At 49.4% G+C, this 18,545-nt stretch overlaps 1 protein-coding gene across 1 annotated transcript in view; it reads left to right on the top strand.

Annotated features, from left to right (window-relative positions):
• GNPTAB (N-acetylglucosamine-1-phosphate transferase subunits alpha and beta) overlaps window positions 1–18,545 on the top strand; it is a 77,901-nt gene that overhangs the window by 41,002 nt on the left and 18,354 nt on the right. Inside the window, exons 6-13 of the mRNA XM_056114187.1 lie at window positions 3,330–3,394; window positions 3,682–3,816; window positions 9,641–9,802; window positions 10,542–10,721; window positions 10,911–11,081; window positions 12,090–12,213; window positions 13,893–14,096; window positions 14,972–16,059. Coding sequence (XP_055970162.1) covers window positions 3,330–3,394; window positions 3,682–3,816; window positions 9,641–9,802; window positions 10,542–10,721; window positions 10,911–11,081; window positions 12,090–12,213; window positions 13,893–14,096; window positions 14,972–16,059 — 2,129 coding nt within the window. The remainder of the gene's footprint in view (window positions 1–3,329; window positions 3,395–3,681; window positions 3,817–9,640; window positions 9,803–10,541; window positions 10,722–10,910; window positions 11,082–12,089; window positions 12,214–13,892; window positions 14,097–14,971; window positions 16,060–18,545) is intronic.

The following is an 18,545-nucleotide window of genomic DNA, read 5'->3' as shown; positions in this document are numbered from 1 at the left end:
TGTTTCTTTTAAAAATTTTTTTAAAATTTTATAAAGTAGTTCACAATATTTGATTACATTTAATATTCAAACACCAATCTCATCACCATTACACCTTCTCACCACCATATTTCGGGTGTTTCCATCCTGAAACCCTATCCCTGCCCCAAAGCGGAACCAAAATAATATATTTCCCTCTAAAGCTGGTTGCCTCTTACTTTGAATCCCATCAAATGCTGTGTGGTACTCTTGGAGTATGAGTAGGGTGTGTCCTATGAAGTGTCTCGCAAATGCGACCACACGGTTCAGGGAAAGGTTCACCTGGATGAGGCTTGGCCCGAGCATGCGGAGAGCTGCCGTGAGCATGGCAGTGGTTGAGTTCTGGAGGTTTTCAGCTGCCGGGGCTGGGTCCCTTGGAGCGGGGAGGGGCCTCACCCGCATCCCCCCTTTCCCCGGAGTGGGGTACCCTGAGTGAAACAGCCTGGCACAGGGTCTGGCGGTGTGGTTATGGCGAGCGTCATGTTATGCTCCCTTCTGGGAGAGAAGGATGTGCGATCTGGATGGCGGCCGATGACGAGATTATCTGGCGCCAGCCAGGGGTGGCTTATGGGTTCATTTTTCTTTATCTTTTCTTTTTTTTTTTTTTTTGACAGTGCCAGGAATTGAACACAGGTTTTATGTAAGACATATGCTTTGCCATTATAAACCACATCTCTGGCCTGATGATTTACTTCATAAAAGGATCTCACAGTAATAGGCTTTGTGGACTAATAAGAAAAATGGTGGGCATCCAGGAGCTGGCTCCAAGGGCTGGAGCTCATATTTTGCATGCAGGCCCCCAGGGTTCAGTTCCTGGCACTGTATGGTCTCCCTGAGCGTGGCCAGATTGTTTTTAATATATGGCTTTTGATCTACACCCAACAATGCTGAGGGGTTACTCCCGGCTCTGCACTCAGGAATTGTTCCCGGTGGTGCTCAGGGGACCCTGTGGGATGCTGGGGATCGAACCCGGGTCAATCCCTTGCAGCAAGCGCTCCACCCGCTGGACTAGAGCTCCAGCCCCAGGTTTCATTATTTTCAAGCTTACTCTTAGCGTGGGGTCAGTGCCTGGATCTTGGCCCGGGCGTCCATGCCCTATCTGATGGGAATCACTCGCGGTCCTCCTCCATAGTCCTTGCTCTTATTGATTGAACCTTCTCCCAGTTGGCCGTTGGGACGTGTTGGATCTGCATTTTGCTTTGTAATGTGTCTTTCTGCCCCTGCTCCTGTACCCACTGCCCTTAGCCTGTGGCAGGACTTTCGGGGTTACCCTCTCCTTCCACAGTCTCTTTCTCCTCAGCCGAGCGCTTCCCCAGTCCCTCTGTCCCCTTCCATGGACCCCGTTACCCCCAGCCACTTTCTTACACGGGTTCCGCTTTGTACCTGTTGGGTCCCCATAGAATGCCCACAGCCCCCTGCCAACACATCGCTTTTCATCCTTCTCCTCTCAGCTGTCTCTCCAGAGCTTGTCTGTCTGGGACCTCGTCTGGACTTCTGACCACAAACCCTGGTACCTGTTTCTTTTGAAAGTGTGCCTGCTGGAATCAGACATTTGTCCCGTGTGGTTCATTGTGCGCAGAGAGAGGGACAGTTCGCTCAGCGGCACAGTTAAGTGTGCTCTGGGTGCCGAGTAGACAGGAGAGAGCGCTAGAGCAGAAACCTTTGCCCCTGCCCAGCTGGAGTCCCGGCAGACGGAGAGGGTGTGCAGGTAAACTCATGCGTTCCCATGAGTGCCCTGGGGAAACTGGGCTCGCCCAGAAAAGCTCCCAGAAGTGGAAGGCGAGGGTGCAGCCATGTGAGTGCAGGGAGGGGGGGGACAGCCTCGAGGCCTGGGTGTTGGATAGGCGCAAAGGAAGGTCTGTGGCTGGGAGCGACGGGATGCGCCAGTTGGAGTAGTGTGACCTGGAGGGCCAGTGTTGCTGCCGATAGTGTGCCAGTTTAGTCCAGCGGGAAGGGGGCTGCAGTCAGTGGGTGGGAAGTAACTGGATTCTAGATATTTTGAAGGGTCACCACCAGGGTTTTCTGATAAATCAGTTTTAGAGGATATTGCCTTTTGTGGTCTTTGTGTGTGTGTGTGTGTGTGTGTGTGTGTGTGTGTGTGTCTTTGTATGTGTGTGTGTGTATGGTTTTGGTTGCCAAGTTAAAGATCGGTGTTTGCTAGAGGTTTTTTTCTGTTTGATTGGACTCACTGCTCTAAATTTGGGGACAGTAACTTTTCTACCAGTTTTGAACACTTTCATAATTTTCACCGATAACCCAGTATGTCTTCAGTATTTTCCCCCAACCCAGGAGTTCACGGTGACAGATCCTGTTTGACCGTGATTGTGCTTTATGTATTGTAGGCACTTATGCCTTCCACAAGCTTGGGTGGAATGGGTTGATAGTCCACCTGGTTTGAGTCCTAGCCTGTATGTCTCTGTTCTGTCTGAGGAGCTGACCTCAGACACGAAATAATGCAGTGGGCTAAGTGCGTGCTTTGCATATGGGAGGTCTGGGTTTTCCCAAGCACTGACAGGGAATCACCTCCATGCCAGGTTTGGCCCCAAAACCAAACCAAACCAAAACAAAAAAACCCAGAAGGAGGAAGAGAAACTTGAATACTGTTATTTGCTGAAATTAGATGCAAGTATATCCTAGATCAAGTAGAATTTTCTTGTTTAGTTTTGGTTTTGGACCACATCCGATGTTCCTTGGGGCTTATTCCTGGCTCTGCATGCGGGGGTGAGTCTGGAGGTGCTTGGGGACCCTATGCAGTGCTGGTGGTCAACCCTGGGTCTGTCGATAGATAGGGTCTGTCACTCACAAGACAAGATAAGCATTTTACCGACCCAGTTAGAATTTCTAGACCCACCTGTCTGGAACCTCCTGTGTCAGTGGGGTAGAGACAGAGGCATGCATTCTTTGTAGGCTCCTGTTCCAGCGTACCCTGCTTCCTCTCAAGATAATCTGCATCTCGTGAATGCTTTTCCCTCCTCCAGGACTCACCAACTATATCTTTATCCTATAGTTAAGACTCTTGCTCAAGAGTTATTTCCTTCTCTGAGATCCAGCTTAGATTTGACACCAAAATTCCCCGAACCCCTCCCCTCCTTTTTTTTTTTGCTTGCCTGAGTGAATCTTTCCTTTGGAATTTCGAGATTAGTTGTTTGTTGATTTATATTGTCCATTTTACTGGATGGAGTAATTTCGTCTCCCCCCAACTACCTTTGGAGACCCTGTAGTGTTCTAGTACTTGGACACCTCTCAGGATGCTCTGTAGATTGTCCTACCTACCACTGAAAGCACGCTGTGTGTTGTATTCTTTACTGCAGTTGAAGATGCCCACGCTGGAATGCTTAAAGGCAACAGCAAGCAGACAGCTTGGAGGGGTTACTTGGTAAGTTATTTTAGCTTTGACTTCTTGCTGTTGGGTAGAGTAGAAATAATAAGCAATCAGGCTGGTTTGCCTCGAGAGGCTCTTTGATGTTTACTCTTTTTTCCTGAGACCAGCTTCTTGGTTTATTGCCTGTTGACTTAAGCAATCTCAACAGTCTATTTTGAAGCAGGTCTGATGCAACAGGTCTTCATGGTTTTTTCAGCTGTAAGTTTGCCACCAGTTCTCTGATATGGGAAGTTAATTGTGTGTGTGTGTATGTGTGTATTTTTCCCCCTTTCTTATTTTAGACAACGGATAAAGAAGTCCCTGGACTTGTGCTAATGCAAGACTTGGCGTTCCTAAGTGGGTTTCCACCAACATTCAAGGAAACAAATCAGCTAAAAGCAAAACTGCCAGAAAATCTTTCTTCTAAGATAAAGCTGGTAAGAGTCTAAGAGCACACTGAACGCTGCCTTGAACTGACCGCAGGACCCTTCCCTCGGTGCCTGGTTGGGCATGGGGGTGCCCCAACAGTTCTTGGTCTGGTGGGGGATTTACCTGGAAGGCTCACAATCAGGCTCATTATGGAGAACATTTGGTGTAACATTCCCTGAAGACCAATGTCCATGGGTGGATATCCATCCTTCAGGGTATTTTTCCAGGATTCCAACGCTTGCACTCATTCCAGAAATCAACTCTGGAAATTTGGCAGCCAGAGAAGGGACATGAAAAAGAGGCAGTTGGGGGTGCGCCAGCTTCTGAACCCCATTCTTGCCTTGGGCTCCCTGTCCTGGTCTAGTTACGAGTACTCTGAGGACCCAGGGCACCACCCGCCTGACTCACAGTCTTCATGGAGGTGGGGGGCACGATTGTTCCATGCTCAGGGCAGTCCTAGGCATCAGCCCCTTAGTGTTGAGTGGGATCATGTTTCCACCAAGTGCCCAGGGAACGCCTGGGTTCAGGTGTGCTGGCTCCAGGAAGGTTTTGCAGACATGGGCGTGATCCAGCTGTCCCTGACACAGGAATAATTTGCCCAGAAGAGAAGGGGTGGGAGGCAGGGTGGCGGGTGGTTGGGAGGGGCAGTGAAGACCTCTGAGGAGGACATGCCCTGAGCGAAGGGCTTGAGGCTTGCAAGGCAGTGATTTTGAGGGGAATTTTGAGGAAACCGCTCCCTGAGGCCAGAGCCCAGGCAGGGCGTAAGTCAGCTGGGGCTGGTTGAAAAGGATGGCTACCCCCTTGGAGGCTGGGAGGGAGCGTGAGGACGGAGACTGACAGCAGGACCCAGTCTGCTTCTCCACAGGGGAGGCTGGAGCAGGGAGAGATTGCCCAAGAGGGAGGCTGGAGACAGGAGAACTAGTCTGGCCACTGCCCCATTGCCCAAGACTGTCGGGTCCCATGAACTGAGCGCCGCTGCTTGCTGCTTCTGGAAATGTCTGAGCGACGCCCTCCCGGCCACTTGATGACTGAATGGGAGAGAGGGAAGTGCGAGTGAAAGAGGAAAAGGCCTTCCTGTTGGAGGTGGGGGCAGAGGCGTTAGCCACACCCGGACCTTCAGGAGAAGATGTGGGTTGTTGTGGAAGGAAGCCCAGAGTCAGCCGAGGATTCTCTAGGGCATGTGGAGAAAAGGGCACCGAGGTGTGGGCCGCAGCAGCCATTGAGCCGAGCCGTTTATCCTCGAGTCTCCTCTCTGAGACCTCTGAGATGTGACCTCAGAACCACCTAGAATAGTCCCGTCCCAGAGGCCCTCTTGGTGCGTGTCGCAGTCCAGGAACTGCCCGTCTTTAAACATTATTTTATTTTATTTTTTTTAGATTTTTTTTTCTTTTGGGGCCACACCTGGCGATGCTCAGGGGTTCCTCCTGGCTCTGCACTCAGGAATCACTCCTGGCGGGGCTTGGGAGACCATATGGGATGCTGGGATGGAACCTGGATTGGCCATGTGCAAGGCAAATGCTTTGCCTGGTCACAGCCCCTGCCCTAGACCCTAGACATTTTTTTTGGGGGGGGGGGGGTCACACCCAACAATGCACAGAGGTTACTCCTGGCTCTGCACTCAGGAATTACTCCTGGCGGTGCTTGAGGAACCATATGGAATGCTGGGAATTGAACCTGGGTCGGCCACATGCAAGGCAAACACCCTACTCGCTGTGCTATTGCTCCAGCCCCATTTTTTAAAAATATTTTTATTATTGCTTAGGTAACATGTATGACAGTAGTGTTAATGTTTATGGTTTTGATGGACAAAATTAAAGCACCTTCACTGCCACTGTCCTTGAGTCGCTTCTAATCCGTTTCTCCCTCTACTTCCTTCCCCTCCTGCTTGGAGAAGCTCAGTTTTCTAGTCAGCTCAAGGATTTGCCATCATTTGATACCATCTAGTCCCTTGTTTTGTCTCTCTAATCCACCAGAGGATTGAGAGTATCCGGTATTTGTCCTTTTCCCTCTGGCTTAATTCGCTTCACCTGATGCCCTCCACTTTCATCCAAATGGCAGCGAACTGCAATATTTCATCTTTTCCTCAGCCCTGTGCCCTGTACCAGAGGTCGCTTTGGACTTCTGTGCTATGCATATGGACAGGCACCTTGGTCTTTTTTTTTTTTTTTTATAATTTTTATTAGTGAAACACCATGAGGTACAGTTGTAGACTTACAAATTTTTGTGCTTGGGTTTCAATTTTACAATGACCAAATACCCATCCCTTCACCAGTGTCCATTTTTCACCACCATGGATCCCAGTATCCCTCCCACCCTCACCCCCCCATCCCACCCTCCCTCTGTGGCAGGGCATTCCCTTTTGTTTTCTCTCTCCTTTTGGGTATTGTGGTTTGCAAAAGAGGGATTGAGTGGCAATCATGTTTGGTCCATAGTCTACTTTCAACATGCATCTCCCCTCCTGGGAGGATCCTTCCAACACCCTTTACTTGGTGCTCCCTTCTCTATCTGAGCTGCCCTTTCCCCTAGAATGCCCGGCTGGCCTCTAAGCCATGGAGTAATCCTCCTGGTACTGATCTTGGCGATTCTTGGGTATTTATCTCCTATTTTGTTATTTTATGTCCCCTAGATGAATGCAGTCTTTCTATGTCTATCCCTCTCTTTCTGACTCATTTCGCTTAGCATGATACTTTCCATGTAGTACCACTTGTATGTAGATTTCATGACTTCATCTTTTCTAACAGCTACATAGTACTCCATTGTGTAGATGTACCAAAGTTTCTTTAACCAGTCATCAGTCAGGTTTTTTCCAGATTCTGGATATTGTAAAGAGTGCTGCAATGAACAAACAAGAGGCACCTTGGTCTTGATTCTAGAGGAAAGCCAGAAAGCCCCTTGCAGGAGGGGAAATGGATCTTGAAAATGGTTCTATTTGCATGATAATAAATTTGAATTCAGGAAAGCATTTCTGTGGTATCATAATCTTATAAATCGAACAATTTGAAGTATGGAGGACTTAGTTTGAGGTTCCCTGAGATGGGCCCTTGTGTGATCAGATCATCTTTCTTGATCCATTACCCTATAATTTTAATTTGTAGGACTTTTATTCATGGCAGACACAGGATTTACCTTTTGAGGAATCAAGATTATTGGTGGGTCCTTATTTTCTGCTCCCTCTGAATTATTTTGTACTTTAAGATATTTTTAGACAAGAACTAAATTTTAAAAATTTCAGGGGCTGGAGAGACAGCACAGTGGGTAGGGCGTTTGCCTTGCACGTGGCCGACCCAGGTTCGACTCCAGGTATCGCATATGGTTCCCTGAGCACTGCCAGGAGTAACTCCTGAGTGCAGAGCCAGGAATAACCCCTGTGTATCGCCAAGTGTGACCCAAAAAGAAAAAAAATTATTATTTTTTTTACAGTAGTACAATATTTTTGCTTTCTACTCATGGTACTGCTACCCCTAACCCAGCACCACAGTGCCAGTATTCCTCCATCATTATTCCAAGATCCCATCCCTGCCCCTGACCCAGTACCTTCAGATCACAATTCTATAAATCTTATGAGAGCTAAATTTTTGTTGTTTTTTTTTTTTCAAACTTTTTGTTTAATGAGTTCAAAGAAGCAGTGGTACAGGTAGTCAGTAATCACAAGTGTGAGAGGTGAAACGAGAAATCTGCCGTCAGAAGTGACAGAAGTAAAACATAATAAAAGCTCATTGGAAGGCCTGAGCATAAAATGAGTGAGCTCCAAGAAGATGCAGGAACCTCTAAGGAAACAACAGAAAAATGTCTCAGAATAAACAAACAAGCACAAGAGAGAACATCAGTATCAGTTCAAGAGGACCCACAGAAGAGTCCTTGGGATCTCTGAGGAAGAGAAAGGCGACTTTGATGAGGAATCACTAGTCAGGTCCCAGCTGAGAAGTCCCCGGGGGTTGTGGGAGGGTGTGCATGCAAGAGGCAGGAAGGGTCCCAGCTAGAAGAGACTCAAATGAAATAGGCCAAGAAACATTCGGTTCAGATTGACAGAAGCCAGAGGTAGAGATAGAATATTAAAGCATCAAGAACAAGGAAGGAAATTACTTATACAGGAATATCCTGGATATTCACGGCAGATTCATCAGGTGAGACTGAGTGGGCCAGGAGGAAATGGTGGGGTATTTAAAAGCAAGACAAATCCCATCAGGATGCACGGAGGTGTTCTCTTGAGTTGCCAAAGTGTGGCCTGAGCTGCCACATTTTCCGCTAACCCGGCTGCTTTGGATGAGTACTTCCATTGTATTGGTTGTATCGGTTGGTTCTAGTCTTGTTATAATTACTAACAGCGATATTTCAGTGACTTAAAAGCAACCCTTTATTTTTCAGTCAAGTTTGGTACATCCGGTGTTGGGGGGAGGTGTAGAAAATTTTTCTCACTCTGAGAAACTTCAAGAATCTACAAACACTTTCAATTTCAAGGAAGATGCTATCCATGGGGACAGTTGCCCTAGACACTGAACTCTTGCCTCCTCAAGCAATTCAGGTGTCCACTGGGGTTGGTTGCCCCCGGTGGGTAAAGAGAGCCCTTACCACCCTTCTCATAGGGTTATTATTTCTGTAGCTGGAAATCCTTCTCATAGATATAAATAATCCCTTAAGTTCTCTGGATCTTGTTTGGGCCACACCCAGTGGTGCCTCTGGGACCGACCACTGTTAAATGAGGATATCAGAGTAAAATGTTTATCCCAGGAATAGCGATGTCTGCATTCCAGGGATCTCTCAGAGGCCTGTGGGGGTAGAGAAAAGAGGGGACGGGAGGGCAGAGGGAGGACAGTGAGAGTTTCTTGTGCCCCGACAGTAGAATATTCACCCTGCACGGCCTCCCACTGTCACCCGGCCCCCACACATGAAAGCAGGAGGTGAGCAGAGAGGTCAGTAGAGCTATGGTCCACAAAACACACAAAAAATGAAAAAAGATAGTGCACACACAGTTTATGGTAAGATGGTAAGAGTGATAGCCTACATGATGAAATGGGGCAATATATAAATGAAAATCTTACTAAAAAATTAATTTTCCCCCTTTTTTTAAATTTATTTTTTTTATTGGTGAAACACCATGAGGTACAGTTGCAGATTTACAATTTTTTGTGCTTGGGTTTCGATTATACAATGATCCAATACCCATCCCTCCACCAGTGCCCATTTTCCACCACTATGGATAGTATCCCTCCCACCCCCATCCCCTCCAACCCCCCTCCCTCTGTGGCAGGGCATTCCCTTTTGTTCTCTCTCTCCTTTTGGGTGTTGTGGTCTGCAAATGAGGCATTGAGTGGCAAACATGTTCAGTCCATAGTCTACTTTCGACATGCATCTCCCCTCCTGGGAGGATCCTCCAAACACCCTTTATTTGGTGCTCCCTTCTCTAATTTTCCCCTTTAAGCACTGTAGTTTACAAGGTTGTTCATAATATAGTTGTTTTGATACTGGCTTATTGTTTCTGGGGTGGGTGTATATGATTGTGTGTGTGTAAATCTCATCTTTAAATGTATGTATTGTATATTAGATGTAGACCAAGTGGTGTATAATCTAAGGATATTAATAAAATTCCATGTTAACATGTAAATAAACATTACAACTTAAAGGTATGTCTGTTTTTCTTTTTTTGTGGGGCGTACACCCAGCAGTGCTCAGAGCTCGCTCTTGGCTCTGTGCTCAGGGATCACTCCTGTCAGGGCTCAGGGGACCATATGGGGTGTCAGGGATCAAACCCGGGTTGGGTGAGTGTGAGACCCGCTGTGGTCTGGCCTTGGCCCAGGGGTGTCGACTCTGTGTGATCCTCCTGGTTCGTTCTAGTTGCAGTTGTATTCAGAAGCCAGCGTGGCACTTATGAAATTGAATAACCCCAAGGATTTCCAAGAACTGAGTAAGCAGACTAAGAAGAATATGACCATTGATGGAAAAGAATTGACCATAAGTCCTGCCTATTTATTATGGGATCTGAGTGCCATCAGCCAGGTAAGAGAGGCCAAGTTTTCTTTTAAAACCTAAATCGAGGGCTTAGGCCATTAAGACTTAGAAGTCATTGTGGGAGGAGGGGACGCAGGGGGAGGCACACCTGGCAGTGCTCAGGGCTTACTCCTGGCTCTGCACCCAGGGATCACTCCTGGCAGTGTTCGGAGGGACCTTATGGGGTACCGGGATCCAACCCAGGCCAAGTACAAGGCCCCATGTACTATTGCTCCAGCCCAGACGTCACTATTAGAATAAGGACGATGTCTACTTTCAGAGAGAAGTTAGAAATTTGCAAATTTTCCAGTCACTGCCAATTGGATTCTATGAACTCTGAGCTAGACTCAGATCCAAGAACCTTTTCTAGAAAGTATGTTAAGAAGATGCTATATCTCCTCCTGTTGTTTATTAATAAGCTGAGCCTTACATTTTGGGTGATAGTTCAAAGTCGGACTTGGTCCTTAGAAGTCTGCCACGAACGAGGCTGGGGAGATAATATCGGGTAAGACACTTGCCTGGCCTGTTTGATCCCTGGCACTCCAGAACACCATCAGATGTGACCTCTGTCTGAGCAGAGCCAGGAGCCCTCGAGTACTGTTGGGTACACCCTAAAAGCAGACAGAAGCAGTCTGCCAGGGCACCCGGGAGCAGCTCAGCCCAGGGGGTGGGGTAGTGTTGGGGGGGGGGGGGAAGGAGTACCGTGAAAGGGTTTTTCACAGCTTCATGTCCCAAATATTTCCCTCAGTCTAAGCAAGACGAAGACATATCTGCTAGCCGTTTCGAGGACAATGAGGAGCTGAGATACTCACTGCGCTCTATCGAGAAGCATGCTCCATGGGTTCGGAACATTTTCATTGTCACCAACGGGCAGATTCCATCCTGGCTGAACCTTGACAATCCTCGAGTGAAAATCGTCACGCACCAGGTATTGGGGCTTCCCACGTATAATCCCAGGTCTCAGGTCTCTCTGACCCTTGACTCCTTCCACTCTCCTAACTCAACCCTTGTAGCCACCTCCTTCATCCTTTTCCTCCTTCCTTCTGGAAGTGAACAAAGCCATGCAACAAAATTCCCACATCCCCCTGATTGCTCTCTCTCTCTCTTAAATTTTAAGGATGTTTTTCGAAATTTGAGCCACTTGCCAACCTTTAGTTCCCCTGCTATTGAAAGTCACATCCATCGCATCGAAGGGCTGTCCCAGAAGTTTATCTACCTGAACGATGATGTCATGTTTGGGAAGGATGTCTGGCCCGATGACTTCTACAGCCACTCCAAAGGTCAGAAGGTGAGCGCCCAAGGGGACGGGGTGCCTGGCCGAGAGGTTATGTGGATGGCCAGCTGGGGAATGAGTAATTGTGCTGTTGCTCTTTTCAAATGTCATCAGTGAATTTTCCAGGAGGGTTGTTAACAGTCGAGGTGTAAAACTTGGGAGGAGTTACCCTCCAGTTGGATTTGGTTCCCTTACTTTCTTAGAACCCACTCTTCTCCTGACCCGCTAAATTTACTACAGTGGCAGAAAAAAAAAAATAGTGCTGTGAGCCAGCTCCCTATCACTCACTTTGGAAACTGGTGACTTCACCCCTCAGAACTCTGTGCTGGTTCATTCCTCCCGGAAGATAGATTGTGGGTGCCCCCCACCTTCTCCCAGGCCTTGAGACCATGAACATCAATACACTCGGGACTTTCTGACACTTGTTCCAGAAAAGCGGTGACCTTGGTGGTATCTTCTCCACCTGCTCTGACATGCTGCGCTACTTGGTATTTGAATCTGAGGAGGTGGAGCAGGCTGATCTAAAGCAAAACATACCCCGTCGGTCTGTCTGTCTGTCTGCCTGCCTGCCTGACCGCCTGTCTGTCTGTCTGTCTTCTCCACTGAGCTATAACCATTGCCCCAAACCTATGGAATGTTTTAACGCATTTGATATGCCAAACACAGTAACAGTTGTCACAGTGGAGACGTTACTGGGCCCGCTCAAGCAAATCGATGAACAACGGGAGGACAGTGACAGGGACCAGAGAGGTGGTACTGAGGCTAAAGCTTTTGCCCTCCAATGCTGCTGAACCCGGTTTGATCCTAGGCACTGCATATGATCCCCCAAGCACCCCAAAAGTCAACCCTGGCCACAGAGCCAGGAATAAAGCCCGAGTCCTGCTGGATGTGACCCCTGTGTCCCGCCTCCCCCTTCAGAGAAATAAGATTTAGCCTTTTTAGCACCTCTAAGGAGTCCTACTTTGACCTTAAAATGTGCCAGAAACCCGAAGTCACTGTGTCTTCTGTCTGATTTCCTCTCAGGTTTATTTGACGTGGCCGGTTCCAAACTGTGCCGAGGGCTGCCCGGGCTCCTGGATCAAGGACGGCTACTGTGACAAGGCCTGTAACAACTCAGCCTGCGACTGGGATGGAGGTGACTGCTCCGGTAAGGATGTGCTCGCGTCCATACCTTCTTTCACTCCCTTTCTTGCGCTCAAGCACACACAGAAGTGACAAGCGGGCTCTGAGTGTGTTCCAGGAGCACAGAGCCAGGAATCAGCCCTGGCTTATTATTTGGTGTGGCCCCCAAACAAACGAAAAAAAAAAACAGTTGTCGTGGGAGATGGCTGAGTGGGCTGAATTCCTGCTTTGCACTTGGTCTCAGTCCCTGCCTCTGGATGTTCCCCTGTGTCTCCCTGGGAACAGTCCTGAGCACAGAGCCAGGAGTAGCCCCTGCACCAAAGCATGAAAAACAGGTAGAGGGCCAGGAGGGGAGAGATAAAAATGGTTGAAGAGGTGACTGGGGGCAGAGTGCATGCTTTGGGTTCGGTTCCTAGCATGTGAGAGTGATGGAGGGGAGTAGAGAGGGAGGAGGATGGGGGCGGGCCGGGGAGGGGAAGGCAAGGCAGTCCAGTATTTTATCTTCCCAGCATCTCTTTCCCTTTCCTCATCCGCTGACATTTGGACCCAGTGACATTTTTACACTCACTGCTTTGCAGCTCGTAAAGCAGCATCTGTCATGCGCTCGAACGTCTTGGTCACCCAAGAATAAGAGTGTGCACTGCATATTCCTTGTGAGGAAGCAGACTTGGAAAAGGGTCTGGAGTACTGAGCCAGAGGTCCAGAAGGTGTTTCAGTTAGACCTTCTGCCGCCACACTTCTTTTCTGGGGGGAGACGTTTGGGGGATGGGGCGGTGGGATGGGGTTGGTTTTGGGGTGACACCCAGCGGTGCTCAGGGATTACTCCTGGCTCTGCACTCAGGAATTACTTTGGGCGGGTTTGGGGGACCCTATGGGATGCTGGTGATCGAACCCAGGTTGGATGCATGCCAAGACAAGCGCCGTCCCCATGTACTGTCGCTCTGGCCCCTCTGCCTCACTTCCGAGATGTCCTGGCCACCCAGAGGAATGGCGGGCGTGCTTCACGGCTGTGTTGCGAGGAGCTCGGCTGTGCTGGTACCCTTGCCCTGCACTAACGGGGGCTGTGCTGGCGGCCACCCTCCTTGCGTCCCGTCCCCTGGGCGGTGCTGAGGACTGTGCAGCCAGCCCTGGAATGATGCCCTTCCTTCTCTCCAGGCTGCCCCATTAGAGTGCTTCTGACTGACCCCGAGTAAAGGGATGTGATCTGAGGACTTGCTTTTTTGGCCCGACACACAGTTTTGTTTAGAAGTTGCAGTTTCCAGGAGCCCATCCAAGGGATGATTACTGAGGCCCTTAAGTCTTTTTTTTTTTTTTTCTTTTTTTCCCTTCTCACTTTTTGAATCACACCCGGCGATCCACAGGGGTTACTCCTGGCTCTGCACTCAGGCATTACTCCCGGCGGTCCTCGGGGGACCATATGGGATTCTGGGAATCAAAGCTTTGTTGACTGCGTGCAAGACAAAGCGCTCTACCTGCCGTGCTATCACTCAGGTCCTGAGTGCAGAGCCCTTAATTCTCTCTCTGCTCTGCAGCACCCAAGTGTCAGGCTGGACCCTCCGTGCAGCAGGGCCCCTGACCAGAAGAGGTTCCCCCCCTGCCTATGCCTGTAGCAGCCTCAGAAACATTCTTAGGAAGTAAGGAACTGCCTCTCTGTCTCTCAGGAGATTCTAACAGCATGGCTCTCTCCTCCCCTTGCCTCTCCAGGGAACAGTGGAGCAAATCGCTACGCCGCGGGAGGCGGGGGCACGGGGGGCATTGGCATCGGCCAGCACTGGCAGTTTGGCGGAGGCCTCAGCGGTGTCACTTACTGTAACCAAGGATGCGCAAATTCCTGGCTGGCCGATAAGTTCTGTGACCAGGCCTGCAATGTCTTGTCCTGTGGGTTCGATGCCGGCGACTGCGGGCAAGGTACCGATTGACACAAGATATTGCTAGGAAAACACGAAGAGGAAGAGGCTCAGAAATCTTTGATGCCTAGAGTGGGTTTGGGATGGTGGTTCTTAAGTCGTCGTTCTCCGCGCACCCAGCCTTGGTCGCTGACTAATTATAAGCTTAAAGGGTTAACAGACCTTTAGAAAAACGGGACACTGAAGCTGCCTGCATCTATCCCTGTTACTGCTGCAGCTGGACGCTTTTGATGAAGCAGATTTAACGTAGTTGAAAAGACGGGGAAGTTTCATTGGAAATCATTCAGAAGAGACTCGTCATGTTAAGGATGACTCGGGAACTGGGTCTTGTGGCAAGCTTATTATGAACGGAAGTCACTTGGGCAGGAAGTTCACATTTTCTTAGGGCCAGATAAGTAGTTGAGGCACTTGCCCTGCCTGTGACTGACCCCAGTTCCGTTCCTGCCACCATGTGGGTCCTCTGAGTACTACCAGGACTGGCCTCTAAGGACTGAGCCAGGATGAGCCCCTCTGTTCGTTGAGTGTGGCCTAAACTTTCCCTCCTGTCCCTTTCCCCCCGCCCTCCCAAGAAAGAAAGTTGTATTTTCTCCTATGATTGGGGGCAAAACATTGAAGTTAAGCATTAGGATTTACTTCCAAGATCTTGCAGTGTCTGGGAAATGTGTTGGAGTCAATGTTCCATGTTAGTCAGTTGTAGTGGCCTCAGAGAGAAAAATGAATCCCCCTGCCAGTAACTCTTGTGGAATTTCTGGTGATTTGGAAGTCACTCTAAAGACATCTTTAGAAAGTGAAAATTCAGACCCTAAGAATAAGAGGAAAAGGAGGGGAGGAGAAATGCCTAGTTTTTAAAAAGTTATTTTGTGTTTTTTCCTCTAGATCATTTTCATGAATTGTATAAAGTAACTCTTCTCCCAAACCAGACTCATTATGTTATTCCAAAAGGTGAATACCTGCCTTATTTCAGCTTTGCAGAAATAGCCAAAAGAGGGATCGAAGGCGCCTATAGTGACAACCCAATCATTCGACACGCGTCGATTGCCAATAAGTGGAAAACCATCCACCTCATAATGCACAGTGGGATGAACGCGACCACCCTCCACTTTAACCTAACATTCCAGGCGGCGGATGGCCACGAGTTCAAACTCCAGCTCGCCGTGGAGGTGGACACCCGGGAGGGTTCCACGCAGAATTCCACCCTCCCCAAGTCTCAGCCGGGTTCTGCCAGCCCCTCCGCCGCTGTGACCAGTGCGCGCCCAGAGGGGGACGTCACCTTCAAGGACATCCCCGAAGACAAACGGTCTCCCCGGGTCAGGAGACGGGGTGGGGCCAACACCACGGAGGAGGTGAAGATCCCCACCGTGAACGTCTCACTCCTGCCGGAGGAGGCCCGGCAGAGGCTGCGCGCCCTGGACGTACAGCTGGAAAACGGCGACCTCACGGCCAAAGGCTACAACCTGTCCAAGGCGGCCTTGCTGAGCTCCTTTCTGTCACGCCAGACTCAAGGAGCTTCCAAGAGAAACGACAGTTGGAAGGCCCCTCTGGAAAAGCTGGATCCCCTGGGCACGTTGGAGAGGCTTCAGAGGTCAGCTCTTCCCTCAGTGGCCGGCCCCGCCCACAGCACCCCCCCAGATCAACCACCGTCTGATCACCCAGGTCAGGTACCGCCTGCAACCTCAGAAACCCAGCCAAGGTTTAGAGCAGAAACTCCGACCCAGAACGGAACGGCAGATGGCAGCCGGCCCAGAGAGAAGCGCTCTCTTCTGAGGGAGCCCCTGGAGAACCACGAAGCCCAGGACAGGAAGGTTGCAAGGAGAGTACCCGAGCAGAACGGAGCAGAGGAAGTGGTGTTGGATGATAGAGGCACGCCCCAAGGATACCTGGGGAGGAAACTGCAGCATCACCGGGATGGTTACCCGGGCTTTTTGCCCTGGGAGAAGAGAAAGGTGTTCCAAGCTCTCCTTTCTGTAAGTTGTCACCAGCTTTCTTTCTTCCCAGACGCGTAAAAAACTAACTCTGTACGTGGTGCAGTAACCACTGCCACTTACTGAGCCCTGCTGCTATTATTGGAGAAAAAGGTCTTTCTCTCATGGCCTTGTGTCATTAGCTCATTAATTGTGACAGCAGCAATACTTTATATACGGGATGTCCATTCTGGCTAGCCGTTTTACATTTTAGGGGCTAACCTTAGTGTGAATGAATGAATGAGGGTCTTTCTTTCTTTCCTTTTTTTTTTACGTTTTATATTATAAAGTAGTTCAGAATATTTGATTACATTTACTATTCAAACACCAATCCTGCCACCATTATACCTTCCCACTACCACATTTCGGGTGTTTCTGTCCCTTACCCCAATCCCTGCCCCAAAGCAGAGCCAAAATAATACAATATTTCTCTCTAAGGTTGGTTGCTTCCTACTCTGAATCCCATCAAAAGTGGTGCGATACTCTGGGAGTATGAGTAGGGTGTGTCCTATGAAGTGTCCAGGAAAAGGTTTACTCGTGGGTGAGGCTTGTCCCGAGCGTGTGGAGAGCAGCCGTGAGCAGGGCGGCGGTTGAGTTCTGGAGGTTTTCGGCTGCTGGAGCTGGGTCCCTTGGGGTGAGGAGGGGTCTCACCTGCCCCTGAGGGGTTTTCTGGGCAGATCCCAAGACACTAGGACAGGGATCGCCTCTTACTTTCCTCTTTGGGTTCTCCCCCCTTCCCCCCCTCCCCCCCCCCAAGGCACCTTTGCAGGTGCTGGGGCTGGGAAGTAGCTGAAAGGGCTGGAGGGTGACGGTTCCCAATTTCACTCTGCAGTGGCATCACGTACCTCAGCACCACCACGTCGCATAGCTGGGTCCAGGCACTGAGCTGCCAGCCCCCTCCCTGCAAAAACAAAAACAGTTCTTTCATGCGTTGTGGGGGTCAGAGCTAATAATTTCCCAGCTTTACTGGGTGAAACACATCGAGGTACACCCTCGCAGAGGAAGTCCGTGTGAGCGCAGCCCCAGAGTGGGCGAACTCTGCCCTCCCCTCTCTGGCCTCCGTGGCACCGAGTGCCCCATTTTCCTGCCCCGCGCCACGGCTGTGGCCAGTGCTCCGCAATGCGTGAGGTGACTGGGACTTGGTCTCTGCTGGAGGAGACGGTGAGGGCAAGTTGGAGGACAGCTTTCCTAATGGTGCAACGAGGGGCCCTGTTGAGGGAAGGATGGAGAGTCGAAATGGAAAAGTCCTTCGCTGCTTAGGGAGGAGGGGAGGAGGCCTCCTGGAGGAGGTGTCTGGGCGCAGACCTGTGAGGGTGGGTAGGAGTGGACGAACCAGGAAAGATGCTGTGCTGGCTAGTGAAGAAGTCACGTGAGGCCAGGGCACTGGGCAGGAAAATGGATGTGACCCAAAAAGCAAAAACAACAAAAAAAAAGAGTATTTGCTGGGGGTACAGTGCAGAGCTTTTTTTTTTCTTTTTTCTTTTTTTTTTTTTTTTTGCCTTTTGGGTCACACCCAACGATGCACAGGGTTTACTCCTGGCTCATCCATGCAGTCAGGAATTACTCCTGGCGGTGCTCGGGGGACCATATGGGATGCTGGGAATTGAACCCGAGTTGGCCGTATGCTAGGCAAGCACCCTTCCTGCTGTGCTATCGCTCCAGCCCCGGCAGCAAAAATTCTTGTCCAAGTAACTTATTCTTTATTTGTTGTTGCTTTGTTTTGGGGGCCCTGCCCGGCAATGGTCATGGCCTACAGCTGGTTCTAGGAATTACTCCTGATGGGCTTCAGGGACCACATAGGATGCCAGGGATCAAACTGGGTAGGCTGCGGGCAAGGCAAGTGCCCTGCTTGCTGTACTATTGCTGCGGCCCTTGAGGAGGTTTTTCATTTCTCTAGCTAGAATTTCTGAGTTAAAGGTCTGGTACAGGACTGGAACAATAGCACAGCGGGGAGGGCATTTGCCTTGCACGCGGCCGACCCGGGTTCGATTCCTAGCATCCCATATGGTCCTCTGAGCACCGCCAGGGGTAATTCCTGAGTGCAGAGCCAGGAGTAACCCCTGTGCATCGCCAGGTGTGATCCAAAAAAAAAAAAAAAAGGTCTGGTACATTATCCACCTGTCCTTGTCAGCTCATTGTCCTTCCAAAAGCTTGTGACTTTTCATCTTTCCCCAAACAGTGTACAAGTGCCACAGGGCAACTAACCTCACGTGTTCATATTAATCTCTTATCAAACTTTGAGAAGCGGTATTACTTCATCTTTTATCAGTCATCTTAAATGCTTTGCCAGTATTTCTTGCCATAGGCATTCAGTTTTGTTCCTGGTGGTTCAGTAGTTCTTTTATAATATAGTTCATTTTATAAAATAGTTCATTTTATAACATTAACCAAATTATTTTATGAAGCCAATTGTATAGTCTGTCCCATATGTTTAGAATTCAAGTATTTGTTGCTCTGCTGTCATCAGGAGACATAACTTGATATTGATA

This window comes from Sorex fumeus, unplaced genomic scaffold (assembly GCF_029834395.1).
Source record: "Sorex fumeus unplaced genomic scaffold, SorFum_2.1 ptg000003l, whole genome shotgun sequence".
Lineage (NCBI taxonomy): Eukaryota > Metazoa > Chordata > Mammalia > Eulipotyphla > Soricidae > Sorex > Sorex fumeus.
This window is presented reverse-complemented; position numbering and strand designations above follow the sequence as displayed.